The sequence below is a fragment of the Leptopilina heterotoma genome, unplaced genomic scaffold, assembly GCF_015476425.1.
Source record: "Leptopilina heterotoma isolate Lh14 unplaced genomic scaffold, ASM1547642v1 Lhet_417, whole genome shotgun sequence".
NCBI classification, from domain to species: domain Eukaryota; kingdom Metazoa; phylum Arthropoda; class Insecta; order Hymenoptera; family Figitidae; genus Leptopilina; species Leptopilina heterotoma.
The window spans coordinates 2,542-27,512 of NW_025111076.1; the positions used below are offsets into that span (position 1 = coordinate 2,542).

Genomic DNA, 24,971 nt, shown 5'->3' on the forward strand with positions numbered 1-24,971 from the left:
AGAATAGAGATTTTTAACTGAACTTTTAAGTAGTAGCACCTCCACCCGAACGCTATCAGACAATTGAAAATAGTGAAAAATGACGCTAAAATTTATTTTCTGTCACAATAAAATTTTTCTGTGAGTCGGAAATTATCTCTGATGTTGGTAGGAAGTTGCTGAGCAACATCCTGAGGAATAGAGATTTTTATCGGAACTTTTAAGTAGTAGCACCTCCACCCGAACGCTATCAGACAATTGAAAATAGTGAAAATGACGCTTAAAATTTAATTTTCTGTCACCTAATAATTTTTCTGTGAGTCGGAAATTATCTGAGATGTAGCAGGAAGTTGCTCGAGCAATATCCTGAAGAATAGAGATTTTTATCGGAACTTTTAAGGTAGTAGCACCTCCACCCGAACGCTATCAGACAATTGAAAATAGTGAAAAATGACGCTAAAATTTATTTCTGTCACTCTAATAATTTTTCTGTGAGTCGGAAATTATCTGAGATGTAGGCAGGAAGTTGCTCAGCAATATCCTGAAGAATAGAGATTTTTATAGGCACTTTTAAGTAGTAGCACCTCCACCCGAACGCTATCAGACAATTGAAAATAGTGAAAAATGACGTTAAAATTTATTTTCTGTCACAATAAAATTTTTCTGTAAGTCGGAAATTATCTGAGATGTTGGCAGGAAGTTGCTCAGCAATATCCTGAAGAATAGAGATTTTTAACTGAACTTTTAAGTAGTAGCACCTCCACCCGAACGCTATCAGACAATTGAAAATAGTGAAAAATGACGCTAAAATTTAATTTCTGTCACTCTAATATTTTTCTGTGAGTCGGAAATTATCTGAGATGTAAGCAGGAAGTTGCTGAGCAACATCCTGAAGAATAGAGATTTTTAACTAAACTTTTAAGTAGTAGCACCTCCACCCGAACGCTATCAGACAATTGAAAATAGTGAAAAATGACGCTAAAATTTAATTTCTGTCACTCTAATATTTTTCTGTGAGTCGGAAACTATCTGAGATGTAGGTAGGAAGTTGCTGAGCAACATCCTGAAGAATAGAGTTTTTTAACTGAACTTTTAAGTAGTAGCACCTCCACCCGAACGCTATCAGACAATTGAAAATAGTGAAAAATGACGCTAAAATTTATTTCAGTCACTCATAAAATTTTTCTGTGAGTCGGAAATTATTTTATATGTTGGCAGGAAGTTGCTGAGCAATATCCTGAAGAATAGAGATTTTTATCGGAACTTTTAAGTAGTAGCACCTCCACCCGAACGCTATCAGACAATTGAAAATAGTGAAAAATGACGCTAAAATTTATTTTTTGTCACAATAAAATTTTTCTGTAAGTCGGAAATTATCTCTGATGTTGGTAGGAAGTTGCTAAGCAACATCCTTAAGAATAAAGATTTTTATCGGAACTTTTAAGTAGTAGCACCTCCACCCGAACGCTATCAGACAATTGAGAATAGTGAAAAATGACGCTAAAATTTATTTTCTGTCACAATAAAATTTTCTGTGAGTCGGCAATTATTTAAATGTTGGCAGGAAGTTGCTGAGCAATATCCTGAAGAATAGAGATTTTTATCGGAACTTTTAAGTAGTAGCACCTCCACCCGAAACGCTATCAGACAATTGAAAATAGTGAAAAATGACGCTAAAATTTATTTTCTGTCACAATAAAATTTTTCTGTGAGTCGGAAATTATCTCTGATGTTGGTAGGAAGTTGCTGAGCAACATCCTGAAGGAATAGAGATTTTTATCGGAACTTTTAAGTAGTAGCACCTCCACCCGAACGCTATCAGACAATTGAAAATAGTGAAAAATGACGCTAAAATTTATTTTCTGTCACAATAAAATTTTTCTGTGAGTCGGAAATTATTTCATATGTTGGCAGGAAGTTGCTGAGCAATATCCTGAAGAATAGAGATTTTTATCGGAACTTTTAAGTAGTAGCACCTCCACCCGAACGCTATCAGACAATTGAAAATAGTGAAAAATGACGCTAAAATTTATTTTCTGTCACAATAAAATTTTTCTGTGAGTCGGAAATTATCTCTGATGTTGGTAGGAAGTTGCTGAGCAACATCCTGAAAAATAGAGATTTTTATCGGAACTTTTAAGTAGTAGCACCTCCACCCGAACGCTATCAGACAATTGAAAATAGTGAAAAATGACGCTAAAATTTATTTTCTGTCACAATAAAATTTTTCTGTGAGTCGGAAACTATTTCAGATGTTGGCAGAAAGTTGCTGAGCATCATCCTGAAGAATAGAGATTTTTATCGGAACTTTTAAGTAGTAGCACCTCCACCCGAACGCTATCAGACAATTGAAAATAGTGAAAAATGACGCTAAAATTTTTTTTCTGTCACAATTAAATTTTTCTGTAAGTCGGAAATTGTCTGAGATGTTGGCAGGAAGTTGCTCAGCAATATCCTGAAGAATAGAGATTTTTAACTGAACTTTTAAGTAGTAGCACCTCCACCCGAACGCTATCAGACAATTGAAAATAGTGAAAAATGACGCTAAAATTTATTTTCTGTCACAATAAAATTTTTCTGTGAGTCGGAAATTATTTCAGATGTTGGCAGGAAGTTGCTGAGCAACATCCTGAAGAATAGAGATTTTTATCGGAACTTTTAAGTAGTAGCACCTCCACCCGAACGCTATCAGACAATTGAAAATAGTGAAAAATGACGCTAAAATTTATTTTCTGTCACAATAAAATTTTTCTGTGAGTCGGAAATTATCTCTGATGTTGGTAGGAAGTTGCTGAGCAACATCCTGAAGAATAGAGATTTTTATCGGAACTTTTAAGTAGTAGCACCTCCACCCGAACGCTATCAGACAATTGAAAATAGTGAAAAATGACGCTAAAATTTAATTTTCTGTCACTATATAATTTTTCTGTGAGTCGGAAATTATCTGAGATGTTGGTAGGAAGTTGCTGAGCAACATCCTGAAGAATAGAGATTTTTAACTGAACTTTTAAGTAGTAGCACCTCCACCCGAACGCTATCAGACAATTGAAAATAGTGAAAAATGACGCTAAAATTTATTTTCTGTAACAATAAAATTTTTCTGTGAGTCGGAAATTATTCCATATGTTGGCAGGAAGTTGCTGAGCAACATCCTGAAGAATAGAGATTTTTATCGGAACTTTTAAGTAGTAGCACCTCCACCCGAACGCTATCAGACAATTGAAAATAGTGAAAAATGACGCTAAAATTTATTTTCTGTCACAATAAAATTTTTCTGTGAGTCGGAAATTATCTCTGATGTTGGTAGGAAGTTGCTGAGCAACATCCTGAGGAATAGAGATTTTTATCGGAACTTTTAAGTAGTAGCACCTCCACCCGAACGCTATCAGACAATTGAAAATAGTGAAAAATGACGCTAAAATTTAATTTTCTGTCACTCTATAAATTTTTCTGTGAGTCGGAAATTATCTGAGATGTAGGTAGGAAGTTGCTGAGCAACATCCTGAAGAATAGAGTTTTTTAACTGAACTTTTAAGTAGTAGCACCTCCACCCGAACGCTATCAGACAATTGAAAATAGTGAAAAATGACGCTAAAATTTAATTTCTGTCACTCTAATATTTTTCTGTGAGTCGGAAATTATCTGAGATGTAAGCAGGAAGTTGCTGAGCAACATCCTGAAGAATAGAGATTTTTAACTAAACTTTTAAGTAGTAGCACCTCCACCCGAACGCTATCAGACAATTGAAAATAGTGAAAAATGACGCTAAAATTTAATTTCTGTCACTCTAATATTTTTCTGTGAGTCGGAAATTATCTGAGATGTAGGTAGGAAGTTGCTGAGCAACATCCTGAAGAATAGAGATTTTTATAGGCACTTTTAAGTAGTAGCACCTCCACCCGAACGCTATCAGACAATTGAAAATAGTGAAAAATGACGCTAAAATTTATTTTCTGTCACTCTAATATTTTTCTGTGAGTCGGAAATTATCTGAGATGTAGGTAGGAAGTTGCTGAGCAATATCCTGAAGAATAGAGTTTTTAACAGAACTTTTAAGTAGTAGCACCTCCACCCGAACGCTATCAGACAATTGAAAATAGTGAAAAATGACGCTAAAATTTAATTTCTGTCACAATAAAATTTTTCTGTGAGTCGGAAATTATTTTAAATGTTGGCAGGAAGTTGCTGAGCAATATCCTGAAGAATAGAGATTTTTATCGGAACTTTTAAGTAGTAGCACCTCCACCCGAACGCTATCAGACAATTGAAAATAGTGAAAAATGACGCTAAAATTTATTTTCTGTCACAATAAAATTTTTCTGTGAGTCGGAAACTATTTCAGATGTTGGCAGGAAGTTGCTGAGCAACATCCTGAAGAATAGAGATTTTTATCGAAACTTTTAGGTAGTAGCACCTCCACCCGAACGCTATCAGACAATTGAAAATAGTGAAAAATGACGCTAAAATTTATTTTCAGTCACAATAAAATTTTTCTGTGAGTCGGAAATTATTTTATATGTTGGCAGGAAGTTGCTGAGCAATATCCTGAAGAATAGAGATTTTTATCGGAACTTTTAAGTAGTAGCACCTCCACCCGAACGCTATCAGACAATTGAAAATAGTGAAAAATGACGCTAAAATTTATTTTTTGTCACAATAAAATTTTTCTGTAAGTCGGAAATTATCTCTGATGTTGGTAGGAAGTTGCTGAGCAACATCCTTAAGAATAAAGATTTTTATCGGAACTTTTAAGTAGTAGCACCTCCACCCGAACGCTATCAGACAATTGAGAATAGTGAAAAATGACGCTAAAATTTATTTTCTGTCACAATAAAAATTTTCTGTGAGTCGGCAATTATTTTAAATGTTGGCAGGAAGTTGCTGAGCAATATCCTGAAGAATAGAGATTTTTATCGGAACTTTTAAGTAGTAGCACCTCCACCCGAACGCTGTCAGACAATTGAAAATAGTGAAAAATGACGATAAAATTTATTTTCTGTCACAATAAAATTTTTCTGTGAGTCGGAAATTATCTCTGATGTTGGTAGGAAGTTGCTGAGCAACATCCTGAGGAATAGAGATTTTTATCGGAACTTTTAAGTAGTAGCACCTCCACCCGAACGCTATCAGACAATTGAAAATAGTGAAAAATGACGCTAAAATTTATTTTCTGTCACAATAAAATTTTTCTGTGAGTCGGAAATTATTTCATATGTTGGCAGGAAGTTGCTGAGCAATATCCTGAAGAATAGAGATTTTTATCGGAACTTTTAAGTAGTAGCACCTCCACCCGAACGCTATCAGACAATTGAAAATAGTGAAAAATGACGCTAAAATTTATTTTCTGTCACAATAAAATTTTTCTGTGAGTCGGAAATTATCTCTGATGTTGGTAGGAAGTTGCTGAGCAACATCCTGAAAAATAGAGATTTTTATCGGAACTTTTAAGTAGTAGCACCTCCACCCGAACGCTATCAGACAATTGAAAATAGTGAAAAATGACGCTAAAATTTATTTTCTGTCACAATAAAATTTTTCTGTGAGTCGGAAATTATCTCTGATGTTGGTAGGAAGTTGCTGAGCAACATCCTGAGGAATAGAGATTTTTATCGGAACTTTTAAGTAGTAGCACCTCCACCCGAACGCTATCAGACAATTGAAAATAGTGAAAAATGACGCTAAAATTTAATTTCTGTCACTCTATCATTTTTCTGTGAGTCGGAAATTATCTGAGATGTAGGTAGGAAGTTGCTGAGCAACATCCTGAAGAATAGAGATTTTTAACTAAACTTTTAAGTAGTAGCACCTCCACCCGAACGCTATCAGACAATTGAAAATAGTGAAAAATGACGCTAAAATTTAATTTCTGTCACTCTATCATTTTTCTGTGAGTCGGAAATTATCTGAGATGTAGGTAGGAAGTTGCTGAGCAACATCCTGAAGAATAGAGATTTTTAACTAAACTTTTAAGTAGTAGCACCTCCACCCGAACGCTATCAGACAATTGAAAATAGTGAAAAATGACGCTAAAATTTAATTTCTGTCACTCTAATATTTTTCTGTGAGTCGGAAATTATCTGAGATGTAAGCAGGAAGTTGCTGAGCAACATCCTGAAGAATAGAGATTTTTAACTAAACTTTTAAGTAGTAGCACCTCCACCCGAACGCTATCAGACAATTGAAAATAGTGAAAAATGACGCTAAAATTTAATTTCTGTCACTCTAATATTTTTCTGTGAGTCGGAAATTATCTGAGATGTAGGTAGGAAGTTGCTGAGCAACATCCTGAAGAATAGAGATTTTTATAGGCACTTTTAAGTAGTAGAACCTCCACCCGAACGCTATCAGACAATTGAAAATATTGAAAAATGACGCAAAAATTATTTTCTGTCACTCTATCATTTTTCTGTGAGTCGGAAATTATCTCTGATGTTGGTAGGAAGTTGCTGAGCAACATCCTGAAAAATAGAGATTTTTATCGGAACTTTTAAGTAGTAGAACCTCCACCCGAACGCTATCAGACAATTGAAAATATTGAAAAATGACGCAGAAATTATTTTCTGTCACAATAAAATTTTTCTGTGAGTCGGAAATTATCTCTGATGTTGGTAGGAAGTTGCTGAGCAACATCCTGAGGAATAGATATTTTTATCGGAACTTTTAAGTAGTAGCACCTCCACCCGAACGCTATCAGACAATTGAAAATAGTTAAAAATGACGTTAAAATTTATTTTCTGTCACAATAAAATTTTTCTGTGAGTCGGAAACTATTTCAGATGTTGGCAGGAAGTTGCTGAGCATCATCCTGAAGAATAGAGATTTTTATCGGAACTATTAAGTAGTAGCACCTCCACCCGAACGCTATCAGACAATTGAAAATAGTGAAAAATGACGCTAAAATTTAATTTCTGTCACTCTAATATTTTTCTGTGAGTCGGAAATTATCTGAGATGTAGGTAGGAAGTTGCTGAGCAACATCCTGAAGAATAGAGATTTTTATAGGCACTTTTAAGTAGTAGCACCTCCACCCGAACGCTATCAGACAATTGAAAATAGTGAAAAATGACGCTAAAATTTATTTTCTGTCACTCTAATATTTTTCTGTGAGTCGGAAATTATTTTATATGTTGGCAGGAAGTTGCTGAGCAATATCCTGAAGAATAGAGATTTTTATCGGAACTTTTAAGTAGTAGCACCTCCACCCGAACGCTATCAGACAATTAAAAATAGTGAAAAATGACGCTAAAATTTATTTTTTGTCACAATAAAATTTTTCTGTAAGTCGGAAATTATCTCTGATGTTGGTAGGAAGTTGCTGAGCAACATCCTTAAGAATAAAGATTTTTATCGGAACTTTTAAGTAGTAGCACCTCCACCCGAACGCTATCAGACAATTGAGAATAGTGAAAAATGACGCTAAAATTTATTTTCTGTCACAATAAAAATTTTCTGTGAGTCGGCAATTATTTTAAATGTTGGCAGGAAGTTGCTGAGCAATATCCTGAAGAATAGAGATTTTTATCGGAACTTTTAAGTAGTAGCACCTCCACCCGAACGCTGTCAGACAATTGAAAATAGTGAAAAATGACGATAAAATTTATTTTCTGTCACAATAAAATTTTTCTGTGAGTCGGAAATTATCTCTGATGTTGGTAGGAAGTTGCTGAGCAACATCCTGAGGAATAGAGATTTTTATCGGAACTTTTAAGTAGTAGCACCTCCACCCGAACGCTATCAGACAATTGAAAATAGTGAAAAATGACGCTAAAATTTATTTTCTGTCACAATAAAATTTTTCTGTGAGTCGGAAATTATTTCATATGTTGGCAGGAAGTTGCTGAGCAATATCCTGAAGAATAGAGATTTTTATCGGAACTTTTAAGTAGTAGCACCTCCACCCGAACGCTATCAGACAATTGAAAATAGTGAAAAATGACGCTAAAATTTATTTTCTGTCACAATAAAATTTTTCTGTGAGTCGGAAATTATCTCTGATGTTGGTAGGAAGTTGCTGAGCAACATCCTGAAAAATAGAGATTTTTATCGGAACTTTTAAGTAGTAGCACCTCCACCCGAACGCTATCATACAATTGAAAATAGTGAAAAATGACGCTAAAATTTATTTTCTGTCACAATAAAATTTTTCTGTGAGTCGGAAATTATCTCTGATGTTGGTAGGAAGTTGCTGAGCAACATCCTGAGGAATAGAGATTTTTATCGGAACTTTTAAGTAGTAGCACCTCCACCCGAACGCTATCAGACAATTGAAAATAGTGAAAAATGACGCTAAAATTTAATTTCTGTCACTCTAATATTTTTCTGTGAGTCGGAAATTATCTGAGATGTAGGTAGGAAGTTGCTGAGCAACATCCTAAAGAATATAGAGTTTTTACTGAACTTTTAAGTAGTAGCACCTCCACCCGAACGCTATCAGACAATTGAAAATAGTGAAAAATGACGCTAAAATTTAATTTCTGTCACTCTAATATTTTTCTGTGAGTCGGAAATTATCTGAGATGTAGGTAGGAAGTTGCTGAGCAACATACTACAGAATATAGAGTTTTTACTGAACTTTTAAGTAGTAGCACCTCCACCCGAACGCTATCAGACAATTGAAAATAGTGAAAAATGACGCTAAAATTTAATTTCTGTCACTCTAATATTTTTCTGTGAGTCGGAAATTATCTGAGATGTTGGTAGGAAGTTGCTGAGCAACATCCTAAAAAATAGAGATTTTTATCGGAACTTTTAAGTAGTAGCACCTCCACCCGAACGCTATCAGACAATTGAAAATAGTGAAAAATGACGCTAAAATTTATTTTCTGTCACTCTAATATTTTTCTGTGAGTCGGAAATTATCTGAGATGTAAGCAGGAAGTTGCTCAGCAATATCCTGAAGAATAGAGATTTTTAACTGAACTTTTAAGTAGTAGCACTTCCACCCGAACGCTATCAGACAATTAAAAATAGTGAAAAATGACGCTAAAATTTAATTTCTGTCACTCTAATATTTTTCTGTGAGTCGGAAATTATCTGAGATGTAAGCAGGAAGTTGCTGAGCAACATCCTGAAGAATAGAGATTTTTATCGGAACTTTTAAGTAGTAGCACCTCCACCCGAACGCTATTAGACAATTGAAAATATTGAAAAATGACGCAAAAATTATTTTCTGTCACAATAAAATTTTTCTGTGAGTCGGAAATTATCTGAGATGTAGGTACCAAGTTGCTGAGCAACATCCTGAAAAATATAGATTTTTATCGGAACTTTTAAGTAGTAGCACCTCCACCCGAACGCTATCAGACAATTGAAAATAGTGAAAAATGACGCTAAAATTTATTTTCTGTCACAATAAAATTTTTCTGTGAGTCGGAAATTATCTGAGATGTAGGTAGGAAGTTGCTGAGCAACATCCTGAAGAATAGAGATTTTTATCGGCACTTTTAAGTAGTAGCACCTCCACCCGTACGCTATCAGACAATTGAAAATAGTGAAAAATGACGCTAAAATTTAATTTCTGTCACAATAAAATTTTTCTGTGAGTCGGAAATTATCTATGATGTAGGTAGGAAGTTGCTGAGCAACATCCTGAAGAATAGAGATTTTTATTGCAACTTTTAAGTAAATGCAGTTCCACCCGTATGCTATCAGACAATCAGAAGTTGGGACAGAGGATGTAGAAATTATTTTTTTAAAATTCTAATTATTTGTATGGGTTGTTATCTACCTAAGTAGTTTTTATGATGTTGTTAAACCCCACTTGAATGTATAAAATAATTTATTTTTACTTTTAATTAGTTACAGTTAATAAAAATGATACTTTTTTCAGAATCAACATGTTTGTGACGATTTTTGCGATTTTTCTTGTCTCTGGCGTGACCGTTGGTTGTGACAAGCAAGCAGTGTCATTTGATATGACCGAAGAGGATATTCTTTTGGAGAAGTCGCCATCCCTTGAGAATCAACTGCCAGACTGTCAGAAGTCAGAGGGATCCATAAAATTGAATCTTTCAAAAATGGGCATCAACAATATCACCGAAAATCTCCTCGACAGTCCACTATTCACTTGTCTCAATCTCGAGGACAATGAAATTGTCTCCCTACCTTATGGGATTTTTCTCGAAATGCCAAATCTCCTGTACCTAAATTTAGCCAACAATCATATTCCCGATCATGATCTTCTAACATTCGGTGGTCATGAAAATTTAGAAACACTTATTTTGGACGGTAACATTCCCTCCTATTCTCACACTCTGGAAATTCACGGACAATTTCCCCAATTACAACAACTTTCTTTGAGGCGAAATTTAATTGAATTCCTACCCAACGATTTTGGTTCTCATTTTCCAAGTTTAACGCATTTTTACCTCTCGGACAATATCGTGAATGTGACGAATTTGTATAATTTCGTGAGTACCGTTCCAGCGTCAGTGACACATCTCTATTTGGAACAAAATGGAATCGGCGTGTTTCGAAGTTCAGTTTTTGGCAATATCACCGAATTGATTTTAGATGGAAATGATTTTAAAATTCTCGACAGATCATTTGACATGACACTCGATCCAAGTATGACGCCAACTCTTCAGCATCTCTCGGCAAAATCGTGTAAAATCGGTAAAATCGGCGCGACCACATTCTACGGCTCTTACAATCTCACCACTCTCGATTTATCCAACAATTACATTGACGACATTCCCGACGGTCTATTCAACGGTGTTTCGAATTTAAAAAATCTCTCACTGAGTTCGAATTTTTTGAGAAAAATCCCAAAGGGAATTTCCCTCTCGTGTTTGAAAAAATTGTACCTCAGTTACAATCGAATCGAATCAACGAGTGGTTTGGGTAATTTAACCGGTTTAGAGAGTTTGTCATTGCGGGGTAATAATATCACATTTTTGGGCGAATGTGTTTTTGCAAATTTGACAAATTTACGTGAATTAGATTTGGCTGAGAATAATATTCAACATTTTGTCCCGAGTGCTTTGGCGAATTTGGCGAAATTGAAATTTTTCAATCTTAATTTCAATCGAATTGGAAATGTTGATGAATTATATTTACGCGATGATTTTTCATTGGAGCATTTGTATTTAAAGGGGAATCCAGTGACGCGAATTAGTGCCAATTCGTTGATTAATTTACCGGAGAATTTGACGGTTTACATTGGACCGATGAGGGCGACGGAATTAATTCCGAGAATTTTTGATAAGCGGAATAAGAAAATGATGAAAGTGGAAAAGAATTGAAAACTTTGACTTGATTTTGGTTTCTTTGATGATTTTCTTTAAATGGCAGTAAAATAATTATTAGAAGGAGCGGTTCGTGATTGGCGCCCCACTCCGCAAGGGTGGCGCGCGCAACTTTCAAGGTCGAGACGCTATCCCCACTCCAAGGCACCAGACTTCTAAGAATTCGAAAGATTTCCATTCCAAACGTTGGTACTTAACAATTTTTTTTTGTTAACAAACAACAACAAAACATTTAAACATCAAATTTAAAATGCCTCTTTAAATAAACAGTATATTGAAAAAAAAAATTGTATTTTCTTTTTTACCCTCGATTTTTAGTCTCCTTTCTTTTTTAACTTCTTGTTTCTTTTTTTAAATTAAAAATTCTTTTTTCTGAAAAAAATTCCTTCCTTAGTAGAAAAGTTGAAAAAGTTCCAAGGTTTTTATTCTCTGAAAAATTATTATAGAAAAAAAATAAACAAAAAATTTTCATTTTACTCGACTTTTGACATTAAAAAATTTCTACTTTTAAATAGTGTCGACAAAGTGATATTACGATTTTGTTATCAATCTTGGCGCATAATTTATTTTAATAATAAAATTAATGACAAAGAAGTTCATCCGATTGGAATTCTATATGCGATTTGTCTACATCAGTAATTAATCAAGACTCTCTTGATAAGCTTCGATTATTATTTAATAGTAAGTATTATTTGTTGAAATTAAATAATTTAACTATCGTTCACATTACGTATATAATTTTTAATGTTTATTGTTGCTTTAAGGACAAAAATAAATAATAATTGACAAATTAATAATTAAGAAATTAATTAATTAAAATTAATTAAAAATAAATTGTAATCAGACAAATTGAAATTAATCAAATTGAAATTAAAGAAATTAAAATTAGAAAAAATAATGTTAAAAAAAATTAAAATGAAAAAAAATTGGAATAAAAAAAATATATTTAAACCAATTGGAAGTAAACAAATATTAAAATTAAATAATTGGAATTAAGCAAAATTAAAAATAGGCAAATTGGAATAAAACAAATAAAAAATGGGAAAATTTAAATAATTAAATAGGAATTAAACAAATTAGAATCAAACAAATTGAAATAAACAAAGTAGCTGTAATCAAATTAAAGTTACAAAATAGAAATAAACAAATTAAATTTTAACAAATTAATGCTAGAACAATTGGAATTAAACAAATTTAGCTAAACAAATTAAAATTAAACAAATTGGAAATAAACAAATTGATATAAACAAATTAATGTTAAAACAATTGAAATTAAACAAATTTTAGTTAAACAAATTGGAAATAAATAAATTATTTATAAACAAATTAAAGTTAAACAAATAGAAATAAACAAATTAGATTTTAACAAATTAATGTTGAAACAATTGAAATTAAACAAATTTTAGTTAAACAAATTAAAATTAAATAAATAATTGGAAATAAACAAATTGATATGAAAAAATTAGTTATAATCCATGTATAGTTAAACAAATAGAAATAAACAAATTATATTTTAACAAATTAATGTTAGAATAATTGGAATTAAACAAATTTTAGTTAAACAAATTAAATTAAACAAATTGGAAATAAATAAATTATTTATAAACAAATTAAAGTTATACAAATAGAATTAAACAAATTTGATTTTAATAAATTAATGTTTAAACAATTGGAATTAAACGAATTTTAGTTAAACAAATTAAAATTAAATAAATTGGAAATAAACAAATTGATATAAACAAATTAGTAAATTACAAAAATATGAATTAAACAAATTAATTTTAAACTAATTAGAATTGAACAAATTGGAAATAAACAAATTGATATAAACAATTTGGAGTTAAACAAATTGAAATTTAATAACAAATTGTATTTAAACAAATTACAATTATACAAATTGGAATTAAAAAATCTTGTTATATAACAAATTAAAATTAAACAATTTGTTTTTAACAATTGATTGTTAATTAATAATTGTTAATAACAAATTGATAATAATTGTATTGTTGTCGAAAAAATGTAGGAAAACCATTAAATATTTCTTAAAATTTTCACTATTTGTAAATTAAAATTTGTTTCAATTAAATATTAATAATTTTTTTTCAGATGAATCCGAAAATAATAAATCTACTCATCATTGGGCTAATTCCTGTTCTTTGCCTCAGCCAAACAATATTATTCGAAAATATTCATCCAAGAGACGATGAAAATAATCTCGAATTTCTCGAATCAACTGAATTTCTCTGCAAAATTTCAAATTCAACAAAATCACTAAATCTCAATTACACCGGACTTGGAAATCTTCCCGACAATTTCATTGATCGACTACCAATAAATTGTATAAATCTCCAAGGAAATCAACTTCGTTACATTTCACTATCATTTTTCCCAAATTTTCCAAATCTCACATTTCTAAATCTTGCCTATAATTATATTTCAATTGAAAATTTATTTTCAATTGGTCCACACAATAAATTAGAAACATTAATTTTAGACAACAATGCAGACAGTGAATATCACCTTCAATCAAGTTTATCAAATATTTATCGTTTTGAAAATTTAAAAAAACTCTATCTTCGCAATAATAAAATCAAATCTTTCGATTCTGGATTTCGTGAACATAATTTTCCAAAACTGACAAATTTATACCTTTCGGGAAATTCGGAAAAAACTGGTTCACTACAAAATAGTTTGGTAAATATACCAAAAAATTTGTTACACTTAGAAATTGAAGACAATGCCCTGTGTCACTTTAATGGAACAAATTTCAAAAATTTAACATCTCTGCACATCGGAGGGAATCAATTTTCAATATTGGGCACTTCCGGTACAGCATTTTTGAAAGTGGAAAATATGCCAAATTTGAAAGAATTGTCATCGTCACGTTGTAAAATTCGAACAATCAATAACAATGCCTTCGATGGAACGCAAAATTTAGAAAAATTAAATCTTTCCGTAAATTTAATTGATAAAATTTTCGAGGGTACTTTGAAAAAAATGAAAAATTTAAAAGTTGTTTCCTTGAATTACAATCGATTCTATGATATACCAAAGGAACTTTCCCTCCCAACTTTAAAGGAACTTTACTTGAATTTCAATTCTATTAGAAAAATCGAAAAAAATGCCCTCAGCGATGCTGTGAATTTGGAAAAATTGTCACTCAAGGGAAATGATATAAAGACAATTGAAGAAAATGCTTTTGCAAATTTAGTAAAATTAACTGACTTGAATTTACGGGAAAATGAAATTTCGAAATTTTATCCCAATTGGGGGATGCAGTTGAAAAATTTACAAACATTGAATTTAATTTCTAATGATATTTTATTTACGGATAGTTTTAATTTTGAAAATTCAACGGTAAAAAATGTTTTTCTTGGCAGTCAAAATTTGGTGAGAATCACTTTTGGAAAAGTGAGGAAAAATTTAATTCTGCACGTGAATGTAAATGAAACTTTAGAAAGAAGTACGAATTATCACTATCGATATACTAATGATTATACGATTCAATGTAACAAATAGTAAAATTAAAAAAATATAAATATAGAAAAAAAATTTGTAAAATTAGAAAACGAATTTAATTTAAAAAATAAAATTCGCTTTGTATTTTTAATTTTATGAATAAAATGAATTTTTTTATTTAGCGTGGTCTTCGTGAAGTTTTTTGGATTTGCAATCTGACAAAAATGGCAAAAATCATAAATTTGACACGTTTTTAATTTAAAAAAAAAATAAATTGTCTTTGAATCTTTAATTTTATGACTAAAATTAATTTTTTTATTATAAGCACAAAATGAATTTTCAATTTTAAGAATAATTTTAAAAATATATTGAATTATTTTAATATTAACAAAAAAAATTGAATTTTTAAATTCAATAAAGAAATTGAATCTCTATTTTCAATTTTTTTGTAAGAACAAAATTGAATTTTCAATTTTAAGAATAAAATTTGAATTTAAAATTTTCAGAATAAAATCAATTATTCAATTTTATAAAAAAATTCAATTTTTAATTTTCAGAAAAAAATTAATTTTTCAATTTTAAAAATATATTGAATTATTTAAATTTTAATAAAAAAAAATTGAATTTTCAAATTTAATAAAGGAATTGAATCTCTATTTTCAATTTTTTTTGTAAGATCAAAATTGAATTTTCAATTTTAAGAATAAAATTTTCAGAATAAAATCAATTATTCAATTTTATAAAAAAACTCAATTTTTAATTCTCACAAAAAAATTAATTTTCCAATTTTAAAAATGTATTGAAAAAAAATTGAATTTTCAAATTTAATAAAGAAATTGAATCTCTATTTTCAATTTTTTTGTTAGAAAAAAATTGAATTTTCAATTTTAACAAAAAAATTGAATTTTTAATTTTCAATTCTCTTTTAATTTTCTATTCTAAAAATAATATTCTTTTGTTAATTTAAAAAATAAAATAATTTTCTTCATTTTGAAAATAAAAGGTGTAGTTTTGTAATATTAGTTTCCAAAATATAAATTTTGATATTTTCAATCTAAAATTAAATTTTTTGTTTCAAATATTAAATTTTCACACTTTTAGTTTTAAAAAAATAATATTTTTTATGTATAATAACATGAATCACGTATTTTTGCTTTAACTAAAATGCTAATTATCTAATGAGATTACTATTTTTTTTTCTCAATTATCGCCAATAATTCTCGTCACACTCCAATCTTTTCTTGAGAAAGAATTTTTTAATTGATAATTGAACAAACTTGTCGTCAGTAAAAAGCATGTGAGTACCAAAATTATTATATTTTTACCAAAACAAAAACTTATCTTTTTTTCGAAACAAAATTACTTTTTTCAAAAAACAGTATTTAATTATTATACCAAATGTTAATAAAAAAAAAATAGTAGCAAAATATTAAAATAAAAAAAAATTTATTTAAAATTATTTTTTCCTAATATTGAATTTAACTCAGAGTCTATTTTGAAATATTAATTAAAAAATAATTTTTTATTGTTTAATCAATTAAAAATGGTTTTTAGTTAATTATGAAAATTAATTTTTAGTTCATTAATAAAAAATATTTTTGTAGTTATAAAATCAATTTTTAGTTAATTAATAAAAAGAATTTTTGTACTCAATTAACAAAACAATTTTTAGTTAATTAATTCAATAAATATTTAGTTAATAAAAATAAATTTCTTTGCATTTAATGAATTAATAATAAAAAAATTTTTTTAACATTCAATTACCTAGGAATTATTTTTGTACAATATTTAATTAATAGACAATTAATTTTGCATTACTAAATCAATTTTTTTTCACTCGAGAGATAAAAATGTCAACATTCTCTTTATCATTTTCCAGATATTCAAGATGTCTCGTATTTTAAATAAACTCCTGCCTCTGAGTTTATTTCTCGTCACATTTTCTGAATGCAACGATTTAATAGCAAATGTGGTAATAATTTTTCTTTCTAAAAAAACAATTTTCCTTCTTTTCCTTTGCAAAAGAATTGAAAGCAAAAAAAATAAATAAATTAAAAGCAAGAAAAAATAAATTTCCTTTTCTACTGTTCGGTAGTTGCGCGCGCAGGAGGCGAAGAGTAAGAAGAGTGATGCGCGCGCATCACTCTCCCCACTCTTCGTCTCCTGCGCGCGCAACTTTCCCCCACTTTTCCCCAAGCTGCGCGCGCAACACAAAATTACTAATTTTTAATTTTTTTTCTCTCTTTTTAGCAGCGAAAAAATTCTCTCGAATTTCCAACTGGACAATGCAATCAAATGGAGAAAAATGTGACACTAAAATTATCGAGCAACGAATCAAAAATACTAATCGATGGCTTTATGGACAGTCCCTTTATTAATTGTCTCACTCTTCAAGGAAACGAATTGACCGAAATTTCACCAGGTGCTTTCAAATTATTACCAAATCTCTATTTTTTGAATTTAGCCGAAAATTCTTTGACCAATTTAATCACTTTCGATTCACATTTTCAATTAAAAACACTAATTATCGACGAGAATAGAAAGAAAAATTTGTTTTTGACGATAAAATCGAAATTTCCCAAATTACAACATCTTTATTTGAGAAAAAATAAAATTTTTAATGTAACACACGAAATTGGGGAAAATTTACCAAATCTAACACATCTCTATCTCAGTGATAATTTAATAGAAAAAATGGAAAATTTTCCCCTCAAATTAACACATCTTTTTCTCGATGATAATAAATTGGAAAAATTTAATGCAACGAGAGTAAAAAATATCGAAACACTTGTACTGAATCGAAATTTTCTCAAAATAATCTGCAATACTTATTGTCACGAAAATTCGCTCTCACTAAACAATGTGAAGTATTTAAAAAATTTATCAATTTCAGAAAATAATATCAATGATCTAGAACCTGATTCATTCGACGATATTAATTCTCTCGAAAATCTCGATCTTTCGAAAAATAAACTCGAACTAATACGTAAGGGAACATTTAATTCTTTGAGAAAATTGAAAAATTTATCACTAAATAGCAATAAATTGCAAACACTACCAATTCTATCGAGTTTGGAAAATATTGAAAATTTAAATTTCAACTTTAATAGAATTGAAAAAATTTGTGCGGGTGAATTTAAAAATTTTCCCTATCTAAAGACATTGTCGTTGAGGGGAAACTTGTTGAAAACAATTGAAATCGATTCCTTTTGTAATTTAATGGCACTTGAGAATTTAGATTTGTCATTGAACAAACTTGAACATTTACCAATAAATTGGTTGACGGGAGTTGAGAATCTTGAAACTTTAGATTTAAGTGGAAATTGTTTTCAAAACTTTTCAAGTCTATCACTTGGCTTTATGGATTCGTTGAGAATTATTTTACTCAAAAATAATCCAATTAAATATTTAAATACAAAAACGATAATTGCAAATTTTCCCAAAACTGTGACAATATTTCTTGAGAATAAATTTGAAGCTAAATGTCCTAATGATACAAATAGTCAGGAATTAAATTTAACTGTTAATTCTAATGGAAAATTGGAAAAAATTCCTTTTGTTCAAAAAATTAATTGATTGAAACATAAAATTTTCTCGGTTTATTAAAAATCATCAGAAACAAAAAAAGAACGAAAAACAGTACATATTTTTTAAATATAATTTTTTTTTTAATGATTAGAAAAAAAATTGTAAAATTATGTTCGAAATATGTTCAATTTAATAAAAATAAATAATTTAATCAGAAGGGAAGAATATTTTTTTCCTAACAATTATTATTAATTAAGATAGAATTGATAATCGGTAATCAAGTTTTGAATATAAATTATTTTATAATGAATTTTGTTATAATAATTATTATAATTTTGTTACAATAATACTAATTTCTGTGTATTGACTAAAAGTAAATTCATTGATAATTATTAATTATTTTAATTATTATATTAATATTATTAATAGTAATAATGAAACAATGATGACAGTAATAAATTATTTGATAATTGTGTATTATTTATCGTTTGTTTTTAGTCGATTATTTTGCTATTAAATATTACACAATTTTGCAACGAATGCTCGCAGAAAAACCTTGGTAAAGACTTTGTATGGCACGAGAATCTCATCCACGTCCATGACATTACCAAATGTAAAACACTATTAACTGATTCATTCATTTGATTGCTTCAAAGAATTTTTTTAGTGAATTTGAAAAAAAATTTGTTTTCCAATTATTGTAAATTTAATAAAGATTTTAATTTCCTTTTTTAATTAATTTTTTTTGCTTTCTGCTAAAGTACGTGAACTATTGAATAAATAATTTAATATTAATAATAATTGGTATTTATTTATTTATAATAAAAAAATATAATAATAATAATAAAAAATATTATAAATAAATATTATAATAATAAAAAAAATATATTATAAATAAATATTATAATATTATGCAGCATAATAAAATGATTCAAATATGGTTAAAGTGATTGAAATAAGAATAAAAAATAAAATAAAAAATAATAATAATATTGGTAACAATAAATAATAAAAATAAAAAAAAATAAAACAATTAATAAATAATAAATTATTTAAAATAAAACCAACAGTAACAAATAATAATAATAATTGTAATAATAATAATAAGAAAAAGTAAAAATAATATTTAGAAAATAACAAAAATATTAACAATAAATTATTTATTTATTCAATATACGAGCATTAGGTTGTTAACAATATAATAATATTAACAAATTATGATACTAATTTAAAAGAAAAAAATCTACAAAGATTTATTTACGGAAGAAAAAAAATTGACTGAGATTAAAATTTTTCTTTTTTGATGATGATGATGAAAAAAAAATCTTAAAATAGGCTTTTCAATAAAAGAGGGGGAGGAAGAAAAAAATTATCTAATCAAAACATCAGAAGTGCATACTGCAAAAGAGCAAATCCTAATGAGTTTCGAAACTAGAGAGATAATCCACGAGTAACGTCAATTACGTAGACGACATTGGGAGCTTCTGATTTATTTTTTTTTAAAAAAGCCTATAGTCTATCGATCACACTATAAAAGCAAAGTGGGAATTAGATTTGTCACACAAGTCGCTAAAGTTTCATGTGAAAATCACTTCTCAATTAAAGTAAGTTTTTTTTCATTTTATTTCTTTTTTTCAAAATAGTTATCCATTTTCAGCTGTTAGTTTATGAAAAAATTGTTTTTTAATTAACTATTTAATTAATTTAACTATGTAATTAAAAATTAATTTAACTAAAAAACAATTTATTTTAATTTTTTATTAATTACAATTAATTTAACTAAAAAACAATTTATTTTAATTTTTTATTAATTACAATTAATTTAGAAAAAAACAATTATAAATTTTCTGTTCCCTTTCTAAAAATTAAATCACTTCCCCTCCTTCTTTGCTTTTTGTAAAATTTTGAAAAATCTAAATTAGGGAAAAATTTGTTTAGTTAAAAATGGGATTTACTATTTTTTCTTTTTATTAATTTCTGTTTTTTAAAGTTAAAAATGTTTGAGTAACTTTTTTTAAAATTATTTAGATTTTATTGTCAAATTTTCTTTTTCTTATTTTCTTTTATTATTAATAAATACTTTTATTGTAAATTTTAGTAATAATAACAATAAATAATATTCAGAATAATAATTTTTCATAATAATAATTCATAATAAAATGATAATTGTAAAATAATAATTAATATATTCTTTGTAATTATATTTTCCTCTTTTTTTGAAATATTTCCCTACCTTTGAAAATTGAAAACTTTTATTTATTTTCTCAATTGATAAACGAAAACTTGTAATGAACTCAAAAAAAAAAAACATTTATCAAGCTCAGATAAAGTAAACATAACTTTTTCTCAGTTTTACAACTTTTAAGAATCGAAATTTAAATGCAAATTAAATTTTTAAATTTATTTACTGTCAATTTCCATCTAAAAAATTTTAATAATATTTTACTATTATACATAAAAATAAAAATTATTATTAAACATTGTTTTTATATCGAATTTCGACAAATGGTAAGAATGATATTTTATTGAAGCATTTACCATAAAAACAATTCTCTACATTCACATCAAATAATGTAGCGATCTGCTTTCAATCAATTACCATCAAATTTTAATTTTCAAAAAAGAAAAAATTATGAAAGACAAAATTTTATACAAAAAGAAAATTATAATTAGATTTTTAATTCTATTCTTTTAGATATCTAAAGAGAAAAGATATATTTTCTTTAAGAAAAGTATTTTTGTTTGAAAAAAATATTCGATTCTTCTTAGTAAACTAAAAAAAATAAATTCCAGACATAAATTTTTTTAAAAATTTTTTAACAATGTTTAATTTTTTAAATTGTATTCCTTAATTAATTAAACAAAATTTCTTAATCATTCAATTTTATTCAAATTTATAATTCTTTTTATTTGTTGCAAATAAAAACTTTTAAATAAAAACTTTTTTTTTCTCCATTAAAAAAAATTTTTTTTTATTACTTTTAATACTTACCTATTTATTTATTATTAACATTTATTTAAAAAATTTTAATTCAAATATTTATTTAATATTAAACTTTTTTTTAATAATCGCAAATAATTAATAATAAATAATTATTAAAATAATTTTATTACTTGCAATTAGATAATTATTTTTATTATCTCATTTTATTTATTGTAAATAAATAAATAAATAAATAATAATTTCTTGTAATTATTCTGTAATTTTAGAATTGTTTTGTTATTTTGTTATTTACTGCATACAAATCATTATTTATAATATTTAAATATTTATATTATTTAATAATAAACATTATTAATTATTATATTTATAATTTATTAAATTTTTCCTATTGTATTACCGAAATATTACTTTATTTAATTATTATTAATAATAAATTATTATTAGTGAATTATTATTATTGTTAATACTAAATAAATCATTAAATTACTAATTAATTATCAATTAAATTAATTCATTTATTATTATTATTATTTACAAGATTTTAATACTTAATATTTATTTAACTCGTTTGTTTAATTATTTTTAGTTACATTTAAAATTAAATAGTAGATGAAATTCACAGTGCAAGAATTTAAAACGAGAAAACTGCGCGCGCCAATCAGGAGCCTCGCCCCACTTTCTCCCAGGCTGCGCGCGCACTTTTCTCCCACTCAAAGAACTCCGCGAGTTAAAATTGCTTCACAGCCTAAAAAATTATTTAATTTTATTTCTTAACTTTACTTTTCAATTTTAATTCTTGATTTTACTTTTTAATTTTAATTCTTAATGTTACTTTATAATTTTAATTCTTAATTTTACTTTTTAATTTTAATTCATAATGTTACTTTATAATTTTAATTCTTAAGTTTAATTTTTTAATTCTTAATGTTACTTTATAATTTTAATTCTTAATTTTACTTTTTAATTTTAATTCTTAATTTTACTTTAAAATTAAAAAGGCTCCGGATCTTAAAAAGGCACTTTTACCATTTAAAATCAATCCTGAAAGTGCCCTTTTAAGATCCGGAGCCTCAATTTTAATTCTTAATTTTTAGAGGGCCTGTAAATTTGCACAGAGTTTAGTAACTTTTTACTTTAAAAAAATTTATACATAAGAAGTCAATTCGATAAAAAGATTCATCAAAATAAATAGTGACTACTATAGTGTCCCGGGTTAATTTTTAATTTTAATTCCTAATTTTATTTTTCAAATTTTAATTCATAATGTTACCAACTTTTAAAAAGTTTAATCTTTAATTTTTTGTTTCACCTACAGGAATGGGACAAATAACCAAATTAATAATCATCCTCATATTCCAAGTATTTCTCATCAATGGCCATCACATTTCAAGTGTCTCCTTTCCATTGGTTGGACTCTATCATTCCATCGATCTGAGATCCCGTTCCGACGACAATCCAATTCTCCCAACTGGAAGTTGTCAAGATCTGAAGAGAAAAGATCTCACTCTATTTCTACCTCGATGCGGTGTTCGGAATCTCTATCGTGGCATTATCAGCAGTTACGACGTCTCCTGTCTCAGTTTCCGTGACAATAACATCGATCGAATTGAACCCGGCACCTTCAATACCTTATCAAATCTCCTCTTTTTGGATCTCTCCAAAAATCGAATTCCCCTCTGTGATCTTCTCACATTCGGCGGTGACAATTACAAATTACGAACGCTAATTTTAGACGAAAATCAAGTACCTGTGGATGACTATGGTCGTGATATTACTCACAGTGATTGTTTTCCAAGTGTTGATAGTTTGTACCTAAGGAAAAATTGGCTGAGAAGTCTTCAATTTTCCCTGCGCCATGCTTTTCCCACGCTTCGTCATCTTTACCTCTCGGATAATTTTATCGAGAACGAGAATTTCGTGAGGGATGTTCCGAATTGTCTCACCTATGTTTATCTGGAGCGGAATCGCATTGGGAGTTTCGGTGGTGAAATAATGGAGAATGTCGAATTTTTATTTTTGGATCACAATAGATTGAGATCCGTTTGTCGGGGGCATTGTTATGAGGAGAGGACACTTCGTCTGGGCAATGCCAGGCGGTTGAAATTCCTCTCTTTGACGCACAACGAAATCAATAGAATTGAGGAGGACGCTTTTGATACCACGTGCGATTTAACAACACTGAATTTGGCGAACAATCAAATCGAAGTCATCAAGCCTGGAACTTTCGTAAATCTACGGAATTTGAAAGAGTTGGATTTGACCGGAAATCGTCTGACGATGGTACCAAATTTGAGAAGCAATGGACAATTATTGAGTGTTTCGTTGGGTTACAATCGGATTGAATTTATCACGACGGGAACATTCAGGGATTTACGATTGTTGAAGAAGATTATTTTGGCTAATAATCGAATTTGTCGAATTGACACGGATTCGTTTATTGAACTGCCGCGGTTGGAGGAATTGGATCTTTCGTATAATAATTTGGAGAGATTGAATAGATTCTGGTGGAGGCAGCAGGGAAGTCTTAAGAATTTGGATGTTCGAGGGAATCATTTCACTAGTTTTGGTGATTTGTGTTTGGACAGTGCTTATCATTTGTCGGTTGTGTATTTGCAGAAAAATCCGATGATTAGTGTTAGTTGTACGCAGCATCTTTCGTCGGATGTTGTTATTCATGTGATTAGTGAATGTCGAGCGATGAAGGGACGATGCTATGATCAGTGCATTGCTGGTGAAAATTTGATATGGTAGAACATTTTTCTGAATATTTGGGTTAGCAAATTGTAATTGTAATTGTAATTTTAATTCTAATCAGAATTCTAATTGTAACCCTAATTTTTAATTCTAATTGTAATAGCAATTCTAATTGTAGCCCTAATTGTAATTTTAATTCTAATTGTAATCCTAATTCTAATTGTACTTGTAATCCTAATTCTAATTGTAATTGTAATCCTAATTCTAGTTGCGAACCTACTGCCTAATTTTACACAATCATTCGTCCTGTATTATTTATTCTAACTGTAAATAAGTGCCCCACAAGTTCGACTTCGGAATAGCAGAATCATTATTAAGAAATTAGATACTCAAAAATTCTGCTCTTTTGGAACTGAACATTAGATTTTTAGTTCTTTATGATTAACCTAAACACAAAATTAAAGATCTGTACAAAAATTATTAGCTGAATAAAGAAATAGTTATTATTTTTGTTGGTCCAAACCAAGTAGACCTAAAAGTTACGGATGCAACAAACAAAGAAAATTTGGTGCATCTTAATCCTTAACAAACATTGACTCCTAATTTTGCCATTATTTTTGAATTGTATTTAATAAATGATGACGGATTTGTATCGTATAATCCATTTTATGAACAAATATTAATTTTACTAAAGGATTACTAACATCAATCAGATTACAGATGTTGTACCACAAAAAGTGCTTCTGTTAGTTTTGGATCAAAATGATTACAGATGTTGTACCACTTTTAGTGGTACAACATCTGTAATCATTTTGATCCAAAAATTACAGATGCTGTACAAGCAAACAAACTTTGTAGCATTGGACCAAAAATATCAGAAGTAAAAAATTACGGATGCTGAACAAACAAATGAAATTTGTAGCTTTGAACCCAAATTAACAGAAGCAAAAATTACCGGATGCTGTACAAACAAACAAACTTTGTAGCATTGGACCAAAGCTAACAGAAGTAAAAAATAACGGATGCTGTAAAAACAAACAAACATTGTAGCATTGGACCAAAACTAACAGAAGTAAAAATTAAGAAAATAATTAAGCTACAAGTATTTGTAGCATGATCCA

General features: G+C 28.5%; 3 protein-coding genes across 3 annotated transcripts; all 3 read left to right on the forward strand.

The window, feature by feature from the left end:
• The first annotated feature begins 9,809 nt into the window (after positions 1-9,809).
• LOC122506386 (leucine-rich repeat-containing protein 15-like) lies at positions 9,810-11,505 on the forward strand. Its single transcript, XM_043618525.1, has one exon. It carries the CDS (start codon positions 9,816-9,818, stop codon positions 11,220-11,222), a length of 1,407 nt encoding a protein of 468 aa, XP_043474460.1. The 5' UTR covers positions 9,810-9,815; the 3' UTR covers positions 11,223-11,505.
• A 309-nt stretch (positions 11,506-11,814) lies between these two features.
• LOC122506389 (protein phosphatase 1 regulatory subunit SDS22-like) lies at positions 11,815-14,774 on the forward strand. The gene is made up of 2 exons (XM_043618528.1): positions 11,815-11,906; positions 13,332-14,774. Exon 2 carries the CDS (start codon positions 13,332-13,334, stop codon positions 14,742-14,744), a length of 1,413 nt encoding a protein of 470 aa, XP_043474463.1. The 5' UTR covers positions 11,815-11,906; the 3' UTR covers positions 14,745-14,774.
• A 1,183-nt stretch (positions 14,775-15,957) lies between these two features.
• Positions 15,958-24,356, forward strand: LOC122506387 (slit homolog 3 protein-like). The gene is made up of 4 exons (XM_043618526.1): positions 15,958-15,981; positions 16,564-16,656; positions 16,935-18,231; positions 22,472-24,356. The coding sequence occupies exons 2-4, from the start codon at positions 16,573-16,575 to the stop codon at positions 23,905-23,907; spliced, it is 2,817 nt and encodes a 938-aa protein (XP_043474461.1). The 5' UTR covers positions 15,958-15,981; positions 16,564-16,572; the 3' UTR covers positions 23,908-24,356.
• Positions 24,357-24,971: the final 615 nt, after the last annotated feature.

Coding starts and splice junctions, on each gene's coding strand:
- LOC122506389 (XM_043618528.1), top strand. CDS start 13,332: ATGAATCCGAAAATAATAAATCTACTCATCATTGGGCTAATTCCTGTT.
- LOC122506387 (XM_043618526.1), top strand. CDS start 16,573: ATGTCTCGTATTTTAAATAAACTCCTGCCTCTGAGTTTATTTCTCGTC. Junction 16,657..16,934: donor ACGATTTAATAGCAAATGTG/GTAATAATTTTT, acceptor CTCTCTTTTTAG/CAGCGAAAAAATTCTCTCGA. Junction 18,232..22,471: donor TTCTAATGGAAAATTGGAAA/AAATTCCTTTTG, acceptor TTTCACCTACAG/GAATGGGACAAATAACCAAA.
- LOC122506386 (XM_043618525.1), top strand. CDS start 9,816: ATGTTTGTGACGATTTTTGCGATTTTTCTTGTCTCTGGCGTGACCGTT.